The sequence below is a fragment of the Dipodomys spectabilis genome, unplaced genomic scaffold, assembly GCF_019054845.1.
Source record: "Dipodomys spectabilis isolate Male_0828 unplaced genomic scaffold, ASM1905484v1 ptg000201l, whole genome shotgun sequence".
Classification (NCBI taxonomy): domain Eukaryota; kingdom Metazoa; phylum Chordata; class Mammalia; order Rodentia; family Heteromyidae; genus Dipodomys; species Dipodomys spectabilis.
Window position 1 is genome coordinate 3,466,931 of NW_024870878.1, and position 18,977 is coordinate 3,485,907.

Genomic DNA, 18,977 nt, shown 5'->3' on the forward strand with positions numbered 1-18,977 from the left:
ATCTACAGCAATGATGTGTTTCAAATGCAGTCCAAACCTTAGACATTCAGAGTCCTGTGTGTAGGCCCAACCTACATGAGCTCTCAGTACTCTCAGCATGTAACTTCCGATCCATCCAAATGGAATCACATTAACGCCTACTCTGCTCCGTGTTCACCTCCAATCCTTTGCCATGCCATTCCCTTCACTCTGAGTAAGTGTCGCCTTCTTTTGTGCAAAGCAAAATAAGCATGATGTCTTTCTGCCTGGGGCTGCCTTGGTCTTTTCTCTTTGAGAAATCATGACCAGTTATTACCATTACAACCATGAATGGTAGATAATCTCTTAAAGTACAGATTAAAAATAAAGTATTCACCTGCTAGGGACAGATAAGGAACACACAGAGAATGTACACATTAAATAGCAGTTAGGGGGGCAGGAGATGGGAAGGGATGGGAAGGGGAAACAAAGGAGGAGGCAAGAATGCTTGATAAGAAATGTACTCGTTACCTTGCCCATGTAATTGTAACCCCTCTGTACGGTATTTTCACAATAAAAAAAACTTATTAATAAAAAAAATAGCAGTTAGGCTGGAGTATAATCAGTCAGACCATTTGCTTGCCCTGTATAAGGCCTTGGGTTTGAAATCCAGCACAGAAGATAAAAAAGAGTAGCGTACCCATCTCATCTCAGCTTTTAGAGAATGGGGAGGAGGTAGGACATTGTGATTCTGTCAGCAACTTTATTTTTCATTTAAAAAAACGGTGTTATTATTTTCATTTCAATTTGATAACAGTACTGGTTACTTAATTTGAGTTTGGTTTTACATACAGGGCCTCAGACATCTATATCTTTACCCAGCCAAGGTAGCCTTTCTTCTGAAAGCTACGGACAACATCTGGACATTTATAAGGAATCAGGGAGCTGATGCTCACACCTTCTCTCCCCCTCCCTTCCCACCCCATGCCTCCTCCACATGAACCATTTCATCTAGACCCTTTTAGTTACAAGGAACAGAAACCCAACTCAAACCAAATTAAGCAAATAAGGGATCAAGGACTCAGGTCCCCCACACAGGTACATGTGTTTAACTCAAGCAAGACTTTGTTGTACCTACAATGATGTTCTCTCTTTTGGATTTTATTTACCTTTTGTTGATTTTGTTTTCTTGTAGACAGTCCTTACCTATTAGGAAAGATTTTCCCTTTAAGTGAGGCACCCCTTTTCCTAAAGCCCCTATAAAACTCTCAGGGAAGAAATGGATTGGTTGAGCCAAGATCCTGTGCTCACTTCTACATCGAGAACACAACATCCACAAATAGTTCCCAATATATTATAGAAGCCATGAAAGTATGTGGTAGTTACTGTACTGAGTTATTCACAATCCTCATTCAAAAGACCCCACTACTGTGAAGGTAATGACGTTCATATTATGATGTCCATTGTAAGGATGGGGGGGGAGGATTAGAGTGTTGAGCATCACAAAACTGAAGCTTACACAGAGAATCAAATCTACATCTTCACAGTTGTGATCTCAAATTGGAAGTTCTGGAACTTGATCTCAGGGCCTGGGTGCTGTTGCTGAGTTTCTTGTTCTTAAGGCTAGTGCTCTACCTCTTTGAGCCACAGCACCACTTCTGACTTTTTCTGAATAGTTTATTGGAGATACGGGTCTTATGGACTTTTCTGACCAGGTTTGTTTCAAACCACAATTCTTAAATATCAGCTTCCTGAGTAGCCTGTAATAGGCTTGAGCCACCAGCGCTCATCCTGAGATCTCAAATTTTTCTATTTTACTACTGCCTTAAAGGGTTTTGAGCCTCCAGGATGATTTATAGAAATTAAGACTAGTTGATTAACTCATTAGAAAAGTTTTCCTTTGTAGAACTAGATTTATGTCTGTGTTCTTCAGCTCTGTGTTAAGAGTTACATTTTAATACCATTTCAGGGAAACAATTAATAAATCATAAACTTGTTGTTTTGTAACGCACATATGACCTGTACCTTGACCAGTGCTATTAATGTGAAAAGTGGCCATGTGTAGGAATCTCATGCAAGGTAGCCACCCTGGCTGCCCCTGGCTAGGAAGACTCCATAGAAATGGCAGAAGTCTGCCTGATCTCTGCCATAGCTTTGCCCTCCCTGAAGTGACATTGTAAGTCTAAGCTGACCCTGGTTCAGCCCCAGATGTGTGAAGGGAAGGCCAGCTCCACACTCCCCTGGAACCAGGGCTCTTCCAAGCATCAGGGTTTGTGAGCTCACCCAAGGCACCAAGCCTCGGTAGAGGCAGGCCCCAGCAGGTGGACGGCAGAGCAGAGCCGCAGCTTTTGTTAAGTCCTGAACATGATTTCAGCGCTGCTCTTTAGATTTAAGCTCCCGCAGTTCTTTCCATAATGGCTGAGAGAAATAAAAACACTGCCTGCTCACTCCTTCCTGCCTCCCTGACATGCAACACACACACACACACACACACACACACACACACACACACACACACACACACACACACACACACACACATCCCTACCTCCTCCTCTTTGTAGTCTTCTGAATCCCATCTTCCAGCTAGCCCACCACACCAGGTGATTGTTCGTCCTTCTCCTGGGGCTGCTGTCAGGGTTCAGCTGGGATTTGGACAGCAAGCCAGTCAGGTCCCACAGTGACCTTCTTGGGCTTATTGTCTGCCACTGGGTAAGGTGACAGGTGTGCATGGGGGCAGTTTACAGAGAATCAATCCCTATTTGTCCCAGCTCATCGCACACTGGGGGAATGTTAAGCTCCCGATGATGAAAGGTTTATGAAATGCAATCCTGGCTGCCCTCTCCTCAGAAGTTAAAGACCTCATCTGCTTCCCTTTCCTCATAGTTGGCCCCCCTTCCTTCTTTATCTGCAGATAGCCAAGACATTGTCTATAGGAGAGTTCTCTCAATTTCAAGAAGTGCGGATAGCAAGAAAATGCCATTCTGCCTAGAAGGTGAGGGCCTTTCCCTGACATTAATTTTGTCTCAAGGCTATTCACTCTACTTTGCTGAATAGCTGACCCATGACGTGAGAAGGAAATGGTGCATAGCATGAATCTGACTTACGTGGGGGTGGGGGGCAACGTAAGGCAAAAGAAAAGCACTCTTGGCTCTGATTGTTGAGTAAAGAATTGAGCCTTCAGAGGATCCCTTTCCAGCAACAGCTTCCCTCAAACAGTGCTCATTATTCATGGCTCACCTCTAGAAGAACCTAACCATAGCCACCAGCTACCCCAAAGCAGAAGGACCAAGCTAAAGGCAGCAACAGAGACAGTCTTATCCTGAAGAACCTGAAGACTCACATGGAAGACAGAAATGCAGATGCTGATTTCATCAGTGTGAATCTTTTCTCTGGGTAAAGCCTGGGCCTGGAAGGGGCAAAATTCTTCAAATAGCCCCGGTTCTACTTTTTCATCTACAGTGATAACAGCATAGTGCAGTCACATGACCTCACAAGCCTATACTGGTGACACCAAGGTAATTTCAATAACAGAAAAGGTAAGACAACTCCTTCTCCAGGCAGGGCGCTGTGTGTGTGTTTGAGAAACTTGAAGGCTACTGTGGTAAATTCAAGCATGGAAGGAGATGTAGCTCTCTGGATACTGGAGCATTTAGTAGCACTCAGACCTAATTAGACGCAGCTCTGCAATCCCAGAGGGTGTGTTTTGCCTCACTTCATGCACAAAGCATCCTTCTGAAACTACTGCATCCAGAGGCTTAGTCTCCAGTCCCAGATAGCTTCTTCCACGTGACACATGAGGTATACCACATCAGTCTCAATTTGGTGAAAATTGCAAAATAAATGAAGATTAGTTGATGGCTGTGAAGCTTGATGATGGTTGAATGGCAGTGTAATTACCAGCCCCATTTCAGATGTGGAATGAGGTTAGTCCATTCAGCTTCCATAGCCTGTAGAGGACAGAGCTGAGATTTGAACCCAGGGATACACAGCCCAATCTATGTACTCATTCAGTAAGTCACAACCAGAGCCCATTGGTGTCTGACCAGTATGCAGTCCTGTATCAGCCATATATATCTGTGTGATCAAATGAGTTACTACAGATTAGGCACTGTGATAGTTTCCAATTTATTTTATTTTTATTTTATTTCAAAATGACACTTTTTTTTAAGACTGAGGATCTCAGATAGGTTTCTGAGACCTCAAATTGACCTAAGATGTCTCCAATTCTCATTCTTAATTTATAGAATCCTCTACCTGCGATGTTTCCCCCTGTGCTTATAATCCCATAGTTTCAACATCACAAGGTATATCAGAATGCCTTCCACCAAAGAGCTTTAGAAAACAATCATAGAAAATAGTCATCTAGCATAGCTGTGTCATAAAATTATATGCACCAATCATTGCAACTCAATACTAAAAATAGTACATGAGACTTCCTATATTTTCTAAATTGATACCTGTATTGTTTCACTATACTTGTTAATTTGTAATCTTAAATACCACTAAAAGTAAAAAAAATGTGGAAGCCATGTGCTGTTGTTGATGCCTGTAAACCTAGCTACTTAGGAGGCTGAGATCAAGAGGATCACAATTTAAGGGCAGCCCAGGTGAAAAGTAAATAAGATCTCATCTTAATCCTCAGACTGAATATAATGGTTCCAATGATATGGGAGACATATGTAGGATGCTTGCTGAGTGAAGATGCCCCCAAGTAAAGTCAAGAAATCCTAATTGTAGAAGTCAGGGACAGTGATTCACTTCTATAATCAGAGATTATAGAAGAAAGACAGAGATCAAGAAAAAATTTCAAGGCCAACCTAAGCAAGTTTACAAGAGTTGGTAGTTCATGCCTGTAATCCTAGACACTCAGGAGGCTGAGATATGGAGGATCAATGCCCAGACACCAAAATTCTCTAGACTCTATCTCAATGAAAGAAGCTGAGCATGCTGTCCTCTGAGATCTCCAGCTAGCCTGGAAAGTATAAAATGGTCAGATTTTAGTCCAGGTGTGTACTCAGGCAAAAAACAAGACAAAAACAAAAACAAGACCTTACCTTAAAATAACCAGTGCAAAACAGGCTGGAGGCCCAGTTCAACAGTAAAGTACCTGCCTAGAAAATGAGAAACCCATATTAAAAACCCCAGTTCTGCTCAAACACAAACAAATAAATAGCAGCAGCAACAACCTAAAGAAAACAATGACAGAAAATAAGAGGGGTTTCTGTAATGTAGTGTTTATCTGGTTTGTTTCCCACAAGGGCTGTGGATGTGGCTCCATTGGTAGAACAACCGTTGAGCAGTTGTTGAGTTCACAAACCAGTATTATTCTCCCCCCCACACACACTCACATGCATTGCAAAAAATTATATGTAAGAATGTCAGTTATCTATTTGAGTCCCTCAGGCTGTTTATCATAGAATAGAATATTTGAGGTTGATCTGAGGTAACAAATACTAAGCCTCAAACCTTGACTTCATTCTTTAAAAGTTCTTTGGAGACTGGAGGTCTGGCTCAAATGGCAGAGCATAATGAGCATAAATGACAGAGCCTAATGAGCATAAAGGAGCACAATCTGAGTTTAAACAAGGAAGGAAGGAAGAAAGGAAGGAAGGAAGGAAAGGAGGGAGAGAGGGAGGGAGAGAAGGAAGAAATTCTCTGGGTGCTAGTGCCTCATCTTAACTGCTCAGGATATGGAGATCTGAAAGACTGCAAGATTCCACCTCTAAAATAGCAAAAATCAGGGCTAGAAACATGATTCACACGGTACAGCACCAGCTGAGTAAGCAAGCTGAGTAAGTATAAGGCCTGAATTCAAACACCAGTATTGAAAAGGGGGGACATGTGGCTATGGACAAGTTGTTGTTATTTTTTGTTTGTTTGTTTTATTTTCCCCTCAGCGAAACATCTTTCCATGTTTATAACATGGGTGTGACAATGGCCATATTTCATAGCTTGTGAGGGACTGGTGAGAAAAACACATGTGAATGCCAAGTATACACTTGGAACCAAGCAAATGCTCAAAATACTACCAGCCCTGACCAGTTTCGTTCCATTTTAACACATACCACAGCATAATAAGAAGAGGTAACTATGGATTCCTTGTAGTTTGCAAGGAAGCCATCAGTGGACATTAGTGTCTCTACTTGTGACCTGGCCTTTGTCGTCATTTTGGAGAGAAGTAGAGTAGTCATTGGAAGAAATCATCCTTCTGTCCATTCTGTATTGCAGTTACTAGCTATCATAATCATTCCAAAGCGCTGAAATCACACAAATCACCATGTTGAGCACCCACCTATAAATAAGATTCTTATCCATTGGGAGCTAACAATATCAAGGTTGTACTGATGCACCTATGAACTAGAACTTAATAGCAGAAGAAAAGGGATAAAAAATAGTTAACATAAAGCACCTTTACTGTTGCAAAAGGCTTTAGAAATCACCCTGGCTATCTGATTTTGCAGAGAAGAGGCCACAGCTCACAGACCAAGGGAAACGGTTCTACCCTCAGACACTCCATTTACATAGACCTACAATAAGGAACTAGGTAGGGTCTCGGGCCTCAGGAGCTTTGTTATGGAGGTCATCATATTGAACACCACTGCAGGAGCTGGTCACATTCACAATGACCCAAGATCAACAGTGCCTCTGAATCAGTTTTAAAGTTACAATGATGCTTAAATTTCATCAGTTTGACTGTAAATATAAACAATCGGTATGCTGGGCCTATGTATATATATATATATATATATAATATATATTTATATATATAAATAAATATTGCCAGACACAGGTGGCTCATGCCTGTAATCCTAGCTACTCATGAGGCTGAGATTTGAGGACCACAGTTTGAAGCCAGCCTGGGCAGAAAAGTCCCCATGAGACCCTTATCTCCAACTAATAAATCAGAAGTGGCACTGTGGCTCAAAGTGGTAAAGCATTAGACTTGACTACAAAAAGGCTTATAGACAGCACCCAGGACCTGAGTTCAAGTCCCACAACCAACACAAACAAAATATTAAAGCATGTTATAATAGAAATATATGTAAATAATAAGTATATATTTATATTGTATATATATACATGTGTATATTGTTTATATATTATCTATTTATATACTTATACAAATATATTATTTAAATATATATTAAATTAAATATATTGTTTACATATTATTATAAATATAAATTCATATAGAAACACTATAAATACATATATGCATGATTATAAATACATGCACACATGTGCATATATGCAGACATGTATATTTTATATACACATACATTTTACATATATCTTTGCATATATACCTATATGTACACACATATATACTTGTGTGTATGTTTATACGCATATATGTGTGTACTTATACATATATATTATTTTTATAGGGATCAAAAGGAAGTATAGCAATTGGTGCTGGAGATTCATCTGGAAGCATATTTCAAAATGTGTGTGGAAGTGAGTCATGTATGGGTTTGTCAGGCCCATGGAGGGAAGGTTTTGTGAGGGGCTCAGTTCCAGCATTTGTGTTTATATCATATCACTTGTTTGCCATAGGAGGAAGTCAACAGTGAGAATTGTCCACTTCCAAATCCTGGAGTTAAGTCTCTGAAAAAATAATCATTGTATCTATGTCTATCGGTTGTCATTCTTACCTATCACCATGGAGATGAATGTCTGCAACACTCAGAACATATAATAATCACAAACCGAATCGACATCCAGAAAGTCCTTCTATCTGTCTAGCTCTGGTCAGCTTTGTTTCAGTTAGAAATACAGATACTTTGTTCTTTTTAGTGAATATCAAATGAGGCATATGGAATAAACACAGACTTGGCTGTCTTTGGGAGCTAGTTCTCTATATTGAGACTCGGGAACTTCTCAAATCGCAGAAACTCCATTCATTTTCATAGTATCGTATACCCATGGATGACTTGGATATAAATAAAGTGAATGAAAAATAAGAGTGAAGCAGGTATTCTGAAGCAGGAGTGACAGGAAGGGAAAATAGAAAGTTATTTATTATTCTCAAAGTGACTAAAGTGGAAAGGTTGATGAGAAGGAGAGAAAAAGAAAGCTGTCACTGAATGATATTACCATCTGAGAAAAAACAGGATCCAAACAAATGGAATTTGACTCATCCGTGCAAGTTTCACAGAGCACGAAAATGTCCCTTTAAGATTTTCCCCCCTTAAGCCTTTTTGCTGGTTGGGGGATTTTTCCAGAGCAAGGGAATCTAAGTTCAGGAGGCCAGGGAATGCTGGAGGGGGCGGAGGGGGGGGGGCGGGGAGGGTTTCTGATGCTTCGGGCTCTGAGCCTGTCAGTTTAAAAAATGAAAGTAATAGAAAAGGGGCAAAGTGGCATTTATCATTCTATCTCTCCAGGCTCCTGTCTCTTTAATCAGCTAGCCTGATTTGCCCAGTAAATGATTCCTGAGTGTGTGTATGTGTGTGTGTGTGTGTGTGTGTGTGTGTGTGTGTGCCCGCGCGGCATGTGTTGTAGCTCTGTCAATCCTTGGATTAGAACCAATGATTGCTGCTTGTAGGAGGGCTGTCCAGGGCCAGATTGTACAATGTGCCTCAGTGCCAGAGTATGAGTGGAGATAATTACGGAGAAGTCAGACTCTCTCACACCCTCGGCTTCCTTGTGGTGTCCTTCAGCAAACACACTGGATTAAAATCTCTTTGGATGAGCTTGAGGACAACGCAGTCTATCTAGGAAGAAAAAAAAAAAAGGAAAGAAAAAAAAGCCCGAACCTGACAAAAAAGAAGAAAAAGAAGAAGAAGAAGAAGAAAAAAAGAATCATGAAAACCATCCAGGCAAGAATGCACAATTCTCTCTCTTGGGGAATCTTCGCGGGGCTGGCTGCTCTGTTTCTCTTCCAAGGTAAGAGCTCGGTATTGATTTGCCTATGGTAGACTCGGGATTTGTAACAGGGTGCTTTAGAGACGATTCGCAGAGTCCGAGAGTGGGCTCTGCTGCTAGGTTTTGCAGGTGGAAGCGAGAGAGCATTTAAACAGCATGGCTGGGACTTCATTTTCCCGACCAGGCTGTGAGAATATTGATTGGATTCTAGCTGCTACCGGAATGAAATCGGGGAATGTATATGCATAAGTAAAATGTGTCTGCTATTCTTCTCCTCCCTAGCTATGTGCTGGCTCCCTGGCTTTCTGTCCATTTTTTCCCCCACATTTACACAGCAACAGCATATATGAATGCAGGGGCAAATTACTGATGGATGGGGAGGGTAGTGGTCTTGAAAATGCGCTGCTTATACTACTGGGGAAGAAATTGCAAGAAGAAACTTTAAATATCGGCCAGGGAACTTGCAAAGCAAGGAGCAATCAAGAGGAAAATGCAGGCTGGAAAAGAATCAGGTGCCTCTTAGAAGGTAGTGGTCAGTGATCTGGCTTCAAGGACTGAATGGATTTCCTGTGATGATGGTGGTGGGTGGTGACCAACTGGGTTAGTTTTGAATGTGCTTGGGGGTATGTTTGTGGTGGTGGTAGGGGGTCGGGCTAGGGGGTGGAAGTTGCAGATGAAAGAGAGTACAGGCGCAGCCCAGGCTCTGAAAGTCAGGAAAGCTTTTCTAAGTTGAAAAGAGAGAGGAGCAGGAAGAATCGAATGCTAATTTTCTGTCTGGGAAGCAAAGCTGGGGGTTGGGGTTCCGAGCCAGGAGCCAGCCTAACTCCTTGGCCACTGTGAGATGAGATGTTTGTAAAGCTGGGCTCAGGTGCATTGGGAATCTTCTCTACCTTGAGTCAATTTGCTGCACTATGTGGTCCACCCACCCCTGCCCTAGCCCTCCCTTTCATTCCAGCAGCAGAATTAACGCTCACCTGCTCATTCACAGCCATCCTGTATTTACAGGCTTTAGTAGTTTATCTTTTTCAAATTAAAGATGCCTGAACTCACAGGGGTTGGAACAGGCAGAAAAACTTTCCCTGTGTGGTCCTAGAGGAGTCTCCAGGAAGAGAGGATAGGCTAAAGATAGGAAGAAGGGAAAGAGAAAAAGCAAAAGAAGGGAGGGCAGGGAGGGAAGGCTGGAGTGGGGAGGAAGAGAGGCAAGGCTTAGTCCTATGCAGTTGTATTCCCTGAGGAAAGTTCTTTCTGGTAGAAAGGAATGGATGGGGGTCCCACCCACTTTCCTTTTCCCACTGCAATAGAGAGAACTCAGCATCGTGTCCTGTTCTGAACTGGAGTCCTACTGGCTCCTGTCTGAGCTCAGCCTTTAGGGACTGCCACTGTCCTCCCCAAGGTAGAGAGGGCAGTCTGGGAAGAATTGAAGGTGTGTGCACCTTGGTTGGGGGCTCAAGAAGGAAGGAATGGGGGACAGAGGAAGTCTGTGGATGACAAGGAAGTCCAGGGTGGAGGATCTCGCAGGGACACTCATGAATTGTTCCCTACTGCACTCAATCCCAAGGGGCATCAGCCTCTGGCTTTCTTGCCTCTCTCCTGGGGCCACCCGTGGTGTAGGAGTGAAAAGAGTCAACTTAGAGGCATCCTTGGTTGACTTCTCTTACATAATGTGGAGCAGGCATCAGAGTATGCATGTGCGTGTGCGTGTGTCTCTCTGTGTGTATGTCTGTGTGTACTCTAGCTTATTCCAAGTGCACAGGGATGCTTGTGGTAAGACTAGAGCCCTAACATTGGCTGTGGGGACACTGACTTCAGGACCATTAAGGCACGGAGTGAGGGGGGTCACAGGGAGGGAGAAGAAATGTCCCAACTCCTCAATAATTGCTGGATAATTGCCATCTGTCCCAGAATCCACTTCTTATAAAATCAATCTGGAGGCAATGACCAAGATTCTACCCTCCACAGCCCCTACCTGCAAGCCAGGAGCCCCAGGGCCAAACTTAATTTACATATAAATTAGCATACTCTGTGATCTTTTTTTTTTTTGTATCAGAAATTAATTCAGGGAAGCATAGTATTTGCTCACACTCTGAGTTGTTGCTGCATATAGAAGTAGAGATGTAAATTTCTGTTGTGTTCCTCTCTTAGAATGGGGGAAGGGAGAGGATCAAGGATGTCTCAGACCTGGGTCCATTCCATCAAATCTTGAATTTCCTAAGGAGAATGGTAGCTTTATTTGTGCTGGCCACATGCAGTCGGCTCTAAATGGGCTTCAATGTGTCATGATAGAATAAGGCTGCCCAATTTTAAGGCAGCTAAACCTCCCCAGAACAACCCTCTCCCCCCCACCCACCCCTGCACCCACAATACCACATGGCAGTTGGACACAGCAAAGATGATGTCTGTTTTCTCTTTCAGAGGAAGGAAGTGGAGTGTGCCAGCTATCTCTTATCAAACTTACAGAATTATTGAGGCAGCCCGGGTCTCGCCTGCGATAATCCACCCCTATTGCATTGACCCACGGGACTAGTTAGAATGCAGCACACATTCCAGTGCAATTTTTTTCTTCTCCTCTGTTTTTGTTTTAAACTGACTCTTCCTAGGGCTGCTACTTCCTGGGTTTCCTACCTCTTGGAAAGGTATGTGGTGCTAGCAGGGTGGAATAGGGGCCCCTTCCCTGCCTTGCTCTCCCCCCTCCCCACGTAACTAGCAACCATGATCCAGCTTAGAGCAGGAGGGAATTTGTGCCGGGTATCAGCGCTGATTAGTGCGGCTGCAGCTGCAGGGAGGGGGTGATTAGCTCCCTGGGGCTCTGGCCCTGAGATTCACTGGGGTTGATTAAGTAGAGACACCTCTCTCCCAGGAACAGGAGCTGTCCTTTTCAGCACACTGCCCACCATCTATCAGGAGATTCTCTGAAAGGCATGGCTGTGTATGCAGTGGCTTTTCTTCTTCTAGAAATCATGTGGACCCTCCTCCTTCCTGGGACTTATTGTTCCTTGTCACACCTCTAACACTTTCCAATTAGCTTGGTTAGATTTCTCTGGTGCCTCTTTTTTTTCCCCCATTTCTCTAGCCTCCCTTTATAGCACACACCCTACATCTACTGGTGTAGTCCCTAGAGACACAGGCCAGAGGACAAGAAAGAGGAGACTAAGTTCACATTCTCCTCATTGTGGAGGACATTCATGGGCCCTGTGCAAGTGGGCTAAGTTCCAGTTTCAAATGGTAAAAGAATGGGTAGTCATGCAGTAGCCCAAGCTGAGAGACGGTTCTGACATGGGTCATCAGCAAACTGGGGTAATAAGTTTGGGATGGTAGGATCTGGGGCCTCATGTGGGCACTGCAGGTACTTGGAAGCATGGCTAGAACACACCAGGAAAACAGTGGTACTTGACTGTCATGCTTACGGCTGCCCGTGAGGCCTATTTATGGCCAGGTGTACAGGGTATTACACATGAAGCCTGCCTCCATCCTTCCTGTCTGGGCAACACCTCGCTGGTCCTCTCAGCATTTATTCAAAGGTACAGGGCAGTGCCAGCCAAGAGCAGTGGGCTGTGTTGCATAAAGGCCATTCTTGGAATTGCAGCTTTAGCTACCAGGTGTGCAGCCTCATTCTGGTGCCATTTCTTTTTTTCTTTTTGTTGGTGCCAGGTGTTGGCACTTGTTGGCTTGCTTGCTACCACTTGAGCCATATCTCCACCTTGGATTTTTGCTGATTGCTTTTGGAGATGGAGTCTTTGTAGACTTTTCTGTCTTAACTGCTTTCAAACTGTGATCCTCTGGATCTCAGGCTCCGGCAGCTAGGATTATAGTTCTGAGTCACTGGTGGCTAGCTTCCATTCTTTCTTGGTCAGCTTTTCCTATTTTCCAGGTATTAATGAAGGCATCTTGAACAGTGTCTTTCAAATGTCTCTCTTGGGTCCCTGGAGGAGGTGCATTCTGGCATTCTCTGGGGCTCTTCTTGCCTGTACCCTGACAGAGAAGAAGCTCCATGCCCCATGCTGCTCTGGTCAAGTGTCATGGATGGGTCAGACATGCTGCTATTACTGGCTTTTGCCACGGCCTATCCCTTGGGAAGCAATGAGCCCTCACCATATTCCAAGGAGAGGCAGGAGGTATGAACCAATGCGGGTCACGTGACTCTGCATGTTAGAGAGTCATGGTAGGTACCCTCTGCCAGGATCAGAAAGCCTGGGATTTGGTTCTTCTCTGAGATTATGTGGTTTGAAGCATATAGCTCATTTCTGTCCACCAACTAGAAAACAAAACTTGCCCTCTACCGAGCCTCAGCAGAGGTCTGTATCTGTATGTATCTGAGCTCCTATTTGCTTATGTTTTCTATAGGAGGAAATCTTCCTCTCTTTGAGCTTGTCTCCCTACCTGGCCGCCAGGCCGGGGAGCGACTCCCCTGGGTGTTGTAAGGACTCATTAATGCTTGTAACACTCCAAACATGTGGTGCTAAGTGGAATTCCATGCTGAGACCAGTTGTATTTATGGCGCTTACTTCCTTTCTGCTCTATTGCCTTGTTACATGTTTACTTTATGTCTAAAGTCATTTGAAATTCAATAAAAACAAATTAAACATAAAAAAGGAAAACATGCAAACAGAAGGTAGGTGATGGCTTACAGGCTGGTCACAGTGTCATCTCAGAGGTTCATGCCAGTGGATCCTGACTCCTGGTGGTAGATGTCATTCTTTTGGAGAGCACAGAGGGGAAGAACAAGTGGAGCTTGCAGGGAGAACACTTCACAGGCCCTGACACTTTCCACCATCTCCTTCCTCTTTTTTTTGTCAGTCGTGGGGCTTGAACTCTGGGCCTGGGCGAGCTCTCTACTGCTTGAGCCTCAGTGCCACTTCTGGTTTTCTAGTAGTTTATTGGAGATAAGAGTCTCATGGACTTTCCTGCCCAGGTTGGCTTTGAAACATGATCCTCAGATCTCAGCCTCCTGAGTAGCTAGGATGATAGGCATGAGCTTCCAGCATCCGACTCCCTCATCTATTTGCAGTGGATATGACAGCACCTGCAAGAGCCATAGCTCAAAGGAGCCTTTGAGAAGCAGGGGAACAGGAGGTTGGAGTTTCAATGGGGAAGTAGAAGGTGGAAGTGGGATTAAAGAAGTTAGGGAAAAGAAATGTCCTCTGGGTCAATGCTGTTACATGGGAGGTAGAGATAAAGAGCATCACAGTTTGAAGCCAGCTGAGTCAAAAACTTAGGAAGACTATCTCCACCAACAAGCTTGATATACTGATATGTACATATGGTCCCAGCTATACAAGAAGTGGAGCTCTGAGAATCTCAGGCTGAACCTGGCCAGGGCAAAGTTGACATGAGACCTTATTTGAAAAATCAAGATTAAAAACTGAGAGTGTGGCTCAAGCGGCTGAGCACTTGCCTAGGCAATGAGTTCAATCCCTAGTGCCACCAAATAGATATTGTTTGCTTCAATTATGATATTTGTCAGAAAACTCTGAGGGCTTTTTTGTCTCTTTTCTGGATGTATTTACTTATTTATTTCCTTATGCAACCATCTGGATTAAGCCTATTCTTACTATTTCTGCCAATAAATACTGAATTTTCTCCACTCCCCAGCTTTCTCTCTCCCCGAGGCCTTCCTCTCTTCCTGCTTTCACCCCTATTCTCAGCTTTTTCCATTTCTTTTTTCCTCCCTCCTTTCCTCTTACTTTCTTCCTTGCATTTTCCCTCCTCTTCTATGGGAGAAATAATTGATCAGTTGACAGATCTAGGTCAGGCTAGCAGGGGTGGCTCAGCTCCATGAAGGCTTGCCTAGAAGGAGGGGAGAGTCTGTCTTTCCAAATCACAAGGAACCAGGCCACAGGGTAGAGTGGGAGGATGGGGGAGGGCCAGCCAGCCAAACATGGTGAGTTCAGCTATCCTCATCCAGGGTGTCTGGGATGGTATTGATTACAGCGTCTTCAGCCATTTGGTCTCTTTGACACTCTCATTTTCCATACCCGATTTATCTTTGCCTCTTTTCTGCTTTCTTCCCCACTCCGCTTTCATACTCTGCATGTTCCCATTTTTCTCCTTCTTTCTACTTGTCTTGCCTTTCCTCCTCCATCCAAAACCATGACAGGTGATCACAGGCTCTCCCACTTAAGTCATAGGAGAGAAATGGCCTTTTGTTTATTTGCAAAAGGAAAACCAGAAAGTCTGCCAGAAGAGCTCTGTAAGTCATTTGCAAACTGCAAAACAAACCAACAAAGATTCACATTTTCATTGCCCAGAACAGAGTATTTCAAGAGACACTGTCAAGCTAAGGAATCAAATATTGGAAAACACATTCTTCAGATCTGTTACTGAGGATATCTTAGGTTACTAAATTTGATTTTTTTTCCCTAAGCATCTGTGAAAGTATTGGGCTTGGCAGTCATAAAAGACTAACCAAAAGACCAGTTGATTTGGGCTGTACTTTCTTGTTCAAACTCATTCTTTTGTGGTGCTTCCTTGACTCATCTCGGAAGTACCACCAAAATCTAACCTTAATCCAAAAATCTATCTAGTTGCTTCATTGCTTCTTTATTTATTTCTTGGTTCAATCACCAGCAAATATCTATTGGGTGTCTACTATGGTCTGGGCATTACTTTACATACTAGGAATATCACAGTGAAGAAAAGCAATTAAAAGTTAAGACCGAAGACCTAGGGTAACCCCCTGTTTTGTCTTGGCTTGAGCAGCAGTACCAGAAATCAAAGTGAAGATTAAGTAACAGCTTCTTGTCTTTTGTGCAAATGAATCAGTCCTTGTGTAGGCTAGGGAGCACTTGGAGATGCGCTCTGGCTGGATCTGTGCCACAATAGAACAGAGACGCTACCTTCCATTCCTCACGTCACCCCTTTCTAAGAAGTTGCTCAGGAAGCCCAATGTGTCTTCAGTTATATGCAAGATGGTGAAAGCTGATGGGCGTCATTTGGCCTTTGCACTACTTTTCTGTGTCATTGAGTCAGCAGCAATACTTAACACCATGACCACCCAGTCTCAGGAAACTATCTCCTTTATGCCCTAATGTTTGCATAGCGTGGAGGGCCAAAGAAGATAAAGGGAAAGCATTTGAGACAAGACCAGGCAAAATTCTTCTTTAGGCAGCTAGTTGGGTGAGGTTGCTGCCAGCCATACCTAGGATGTACGGGATTCATACTTACCTCTTCTTTGAGACCCCTTTTCATTTGTGACATAGTCAACATACCCTAATATAGACTTCCTAAAATAATGCAAAGGCTGCGTTTACAGAAGGAAAGGGTAATCATTTTCTTGTGCCATCTTCTTTTAATACATCAGCTTATATTCACCAGCCAGGTGAAGTGTCTCAAAGGGCAACTTCAGTGCATTGCCAGATTCCACAGTGGTGACAACATTTATTCTTAGCAATTACCTTTTGTTTTAGTGTGTGCTTGTACTGGGGCTTGAACTCAGGGCCTAGATGCTATCTCATAGCTTACTTATGCAAAGCTGGTGCTGTACTACTTGAGCCAACAACTGGTTATTTTGGAGTTAATTGGATATATTGGATGAACTTTCCTGCCTCAGTTGGCTTTGAACTCTCATGCTCAGATTTCAGCCTTCTGAATAGCTAGGGTTACAGGAATGAGCCACTAGCGCATTGTTCAGCAATTATCTCTTCATAGGATCCATGATCCTTCCAAATCCAGCATCCTAGATCAATTCTTTTTCTCCCGATACAAACTCACAATTCAGAAGGTCTTCAGCAGGTGGGTGCTCAGAGAGGGCTTCTGTCCACATTTATTTGTGGTGCTCTCCATCTTTAAACTGGCCATTCTCAAACTTGCTATATCATAGAAACAGCTGGGCAGCTTTACAAAGATGCTCAGATCCAGACCTGTCACCAACTAATTAGGGCAGAATCTCCTTGTGATGTGGCCCTATGTCGACCTTCTAAAATATCTTCTACTGGTTCTAACCTACCATGGGGTAGAAAACGATACCTAACAGCACACCTAAAAATACTCTGTAACCTTGAGTAAAACAGATCCTGTCCATGGCCCTCCCTTTTGCACTCTAAAATAAAAAAGAAAAATTGGATGAAAGAAGTTTGGAGTTTTGTTTCAAGTTGCAATGCTGCAAGAACGTCTTTGAGGAGAGGCATTGATAGGTGGCAGGGCTAGAAGAAAATATTCAGAACATTTGTGCATGAAAGAAGCTAAGAATATAAACATAGTCACATATGGGCAAACAGTCAGATTGTTCAAGTGATATGTGTGTACATAAACAATATAAATTATATGTGATAAGTATTTATCTGTAATGCAAACTTAGGGTGCAAGGAAAGGGTTAAACAGTCACTGAATTTCATGTAGAGGGAATGAGGAATGAAAAGAACTCTTATGTATTCATTCATTCATCCAATATTTTGATGATACTAAGCATTAAACTCAGGGCTTCTTGAATGTTGAGTAAAGTGCTCTACTATTTGAGCCATGCCTACAGACATTTTGCTTTTAGTTTGTCTTTCAGATAGAAGTCACAATAACTTGGTCTACATTGGCCTTGAACTATGGTTCTCCTATTCCTGCTTCGGCTTCACTTCTGCACACTATAGGTGCATGCCTCTACTCTGTTAATAGTGACTCTGCATTGATCCAGCTCTGAGACTTCATCCAAGAGCAATTCAGGAGGCCTTTGAGTGAAGGTCAAGGATGAGTGTGTTGATGCTGAATTGGGAGATCACTAAGTGACGGTGGGCTATAGAAGAAAATGAATTTTAAGAGTCAGGATCATGTATTTCTCTTCAACTGAGATTCACTTCTTTCTGTTAGTTGGCTGTGCTGCCTCACGGCTTTTCTTTTCTTACGGGTAAGAATGAGTCACACCTAGCATCATGAATTAGGCAGAAGTGATGCTGGCTTTACTCTCCAAGCCAGGTCAGCTCCTGCAGTGCGTGTGGGAGCAAAAACTTGTTTGTTCAGGTTTTATGGAGTCAGCAGATCTGAGAGGCACATAGGGGAGCAGAGTGACGGTGCAGATTCTTGTTAAGTTTAGACACTGGACAACCCACACAGCCATTTGACTCCTCCTTAAAATTCACCCTGCTGTGTTAGACAAACAAGGGGCTTTCAAGACCAGTGATTTGAGCCCCTCTCTTGGAGCTCTGAGACTCCACAATGCACCCACAGGGGATGGCCAGCTCCTATCACTAGTAATGGACATTGTGAATCTCTCAGGAGAGCTCACTAAAGTGGACTGTTGGAATTCAGGAAGACAAAAAGATGAGAAAAAGAAAGAGATGAACTAGGAGAAGCTTCTACCTTCTTATAGATTCTTGCAATTTTCCCGGGATTTGGAGAACCCCTGTATAGAGTAAACTCACTTTATTCACAGGTTTATCACATGCGAAGTACAGTCATTAAAAAGGAATAAATAAATGATTCAAAAGAAATTAAAAAACAAAAATATTGAATTCCTGTTGGCATTCTGTATTGCTCAGTTGGTAAAGAGAATCTCTCAGTTCTGAGTTATTGCCAGTTATGTTTAAATTATTTTATGGTCGCCTGTTTCTCTGCTCTTAATTTTGTAAAAATAGGTTACTGGAAATTTTGTCTCATGAACTCAATACTAATTTATATATAACGAAAGCAGGGTTTTGAGAAAAGGAAGGAAAGTTTTATTAATTTTGCTAGGCCAAATAAAGATTTTACTTTAAAGCTACAATGCTGATTCTAAGGAATAATCTAATATTGGATCTATTTAAAACCAGCCCAGGAACTCAATTTTGGAATACATGACAACATGTTCATCCTAGGCCAATTATGGGCTTTTCTTGGCTCTTACTTCCCTGTTTATTGTTTTACTGCACCATGTCCTGAAACTATAAATGTTAGTTATCAGAAGTTTACTCATTCCAAATGCTCAAGGAAAGCTAAGGTGGAAGTGAGGGAATTGTCTAGTTTATTTGAAAATAAAACCAAAAAGCTAGCATAGAAAAAGGTATGCATAATTATCATTCTTGTCCTGGGATTCCAAGGTAGCTACAGAAGAGGATGGTTCATATCATAGATTAAAGTAGAGGCTGGGATGCCAAGCTTTTATCCTGCCTTCAGTTAATCTGTAGGTCCCACTAAGGAGTTAAGGTTTTACTATTACAAATGTTCCTCCCCAAAAGCAAAGGTAAAGGTGA

At 42.8% G+C, this 18,977-nt stretch overlaps 1 protein-coding gene across 2 annotated transcripts in view; it reads left to right on the top strand.

Annotated features, from left to right (window-relative positions):
* Positions 1-8,202: 8,202 nt before the first annotated feature.
* Ntm (neurotrimin) overlaps positions 8,203-18,977 on the top strand; it is a 1,039,122-nt gene continuing 1,028,347 nt past the window's right edge. For both annotated transcript variants that reach the window (XM_042696207.1, XM_042696209.1), the window contains exon 1: positions 8,203-8,847. In XM_042696207.1, coding sequence (XP_042552141.1) covers positions 8,766-8,847 — 82 coding nt within the window. In that variant the 5' untranslated portion in view covers positions 8,203-8,765. The remainder of the gene's footprint in view (positions 8,848-18,977) is intronic.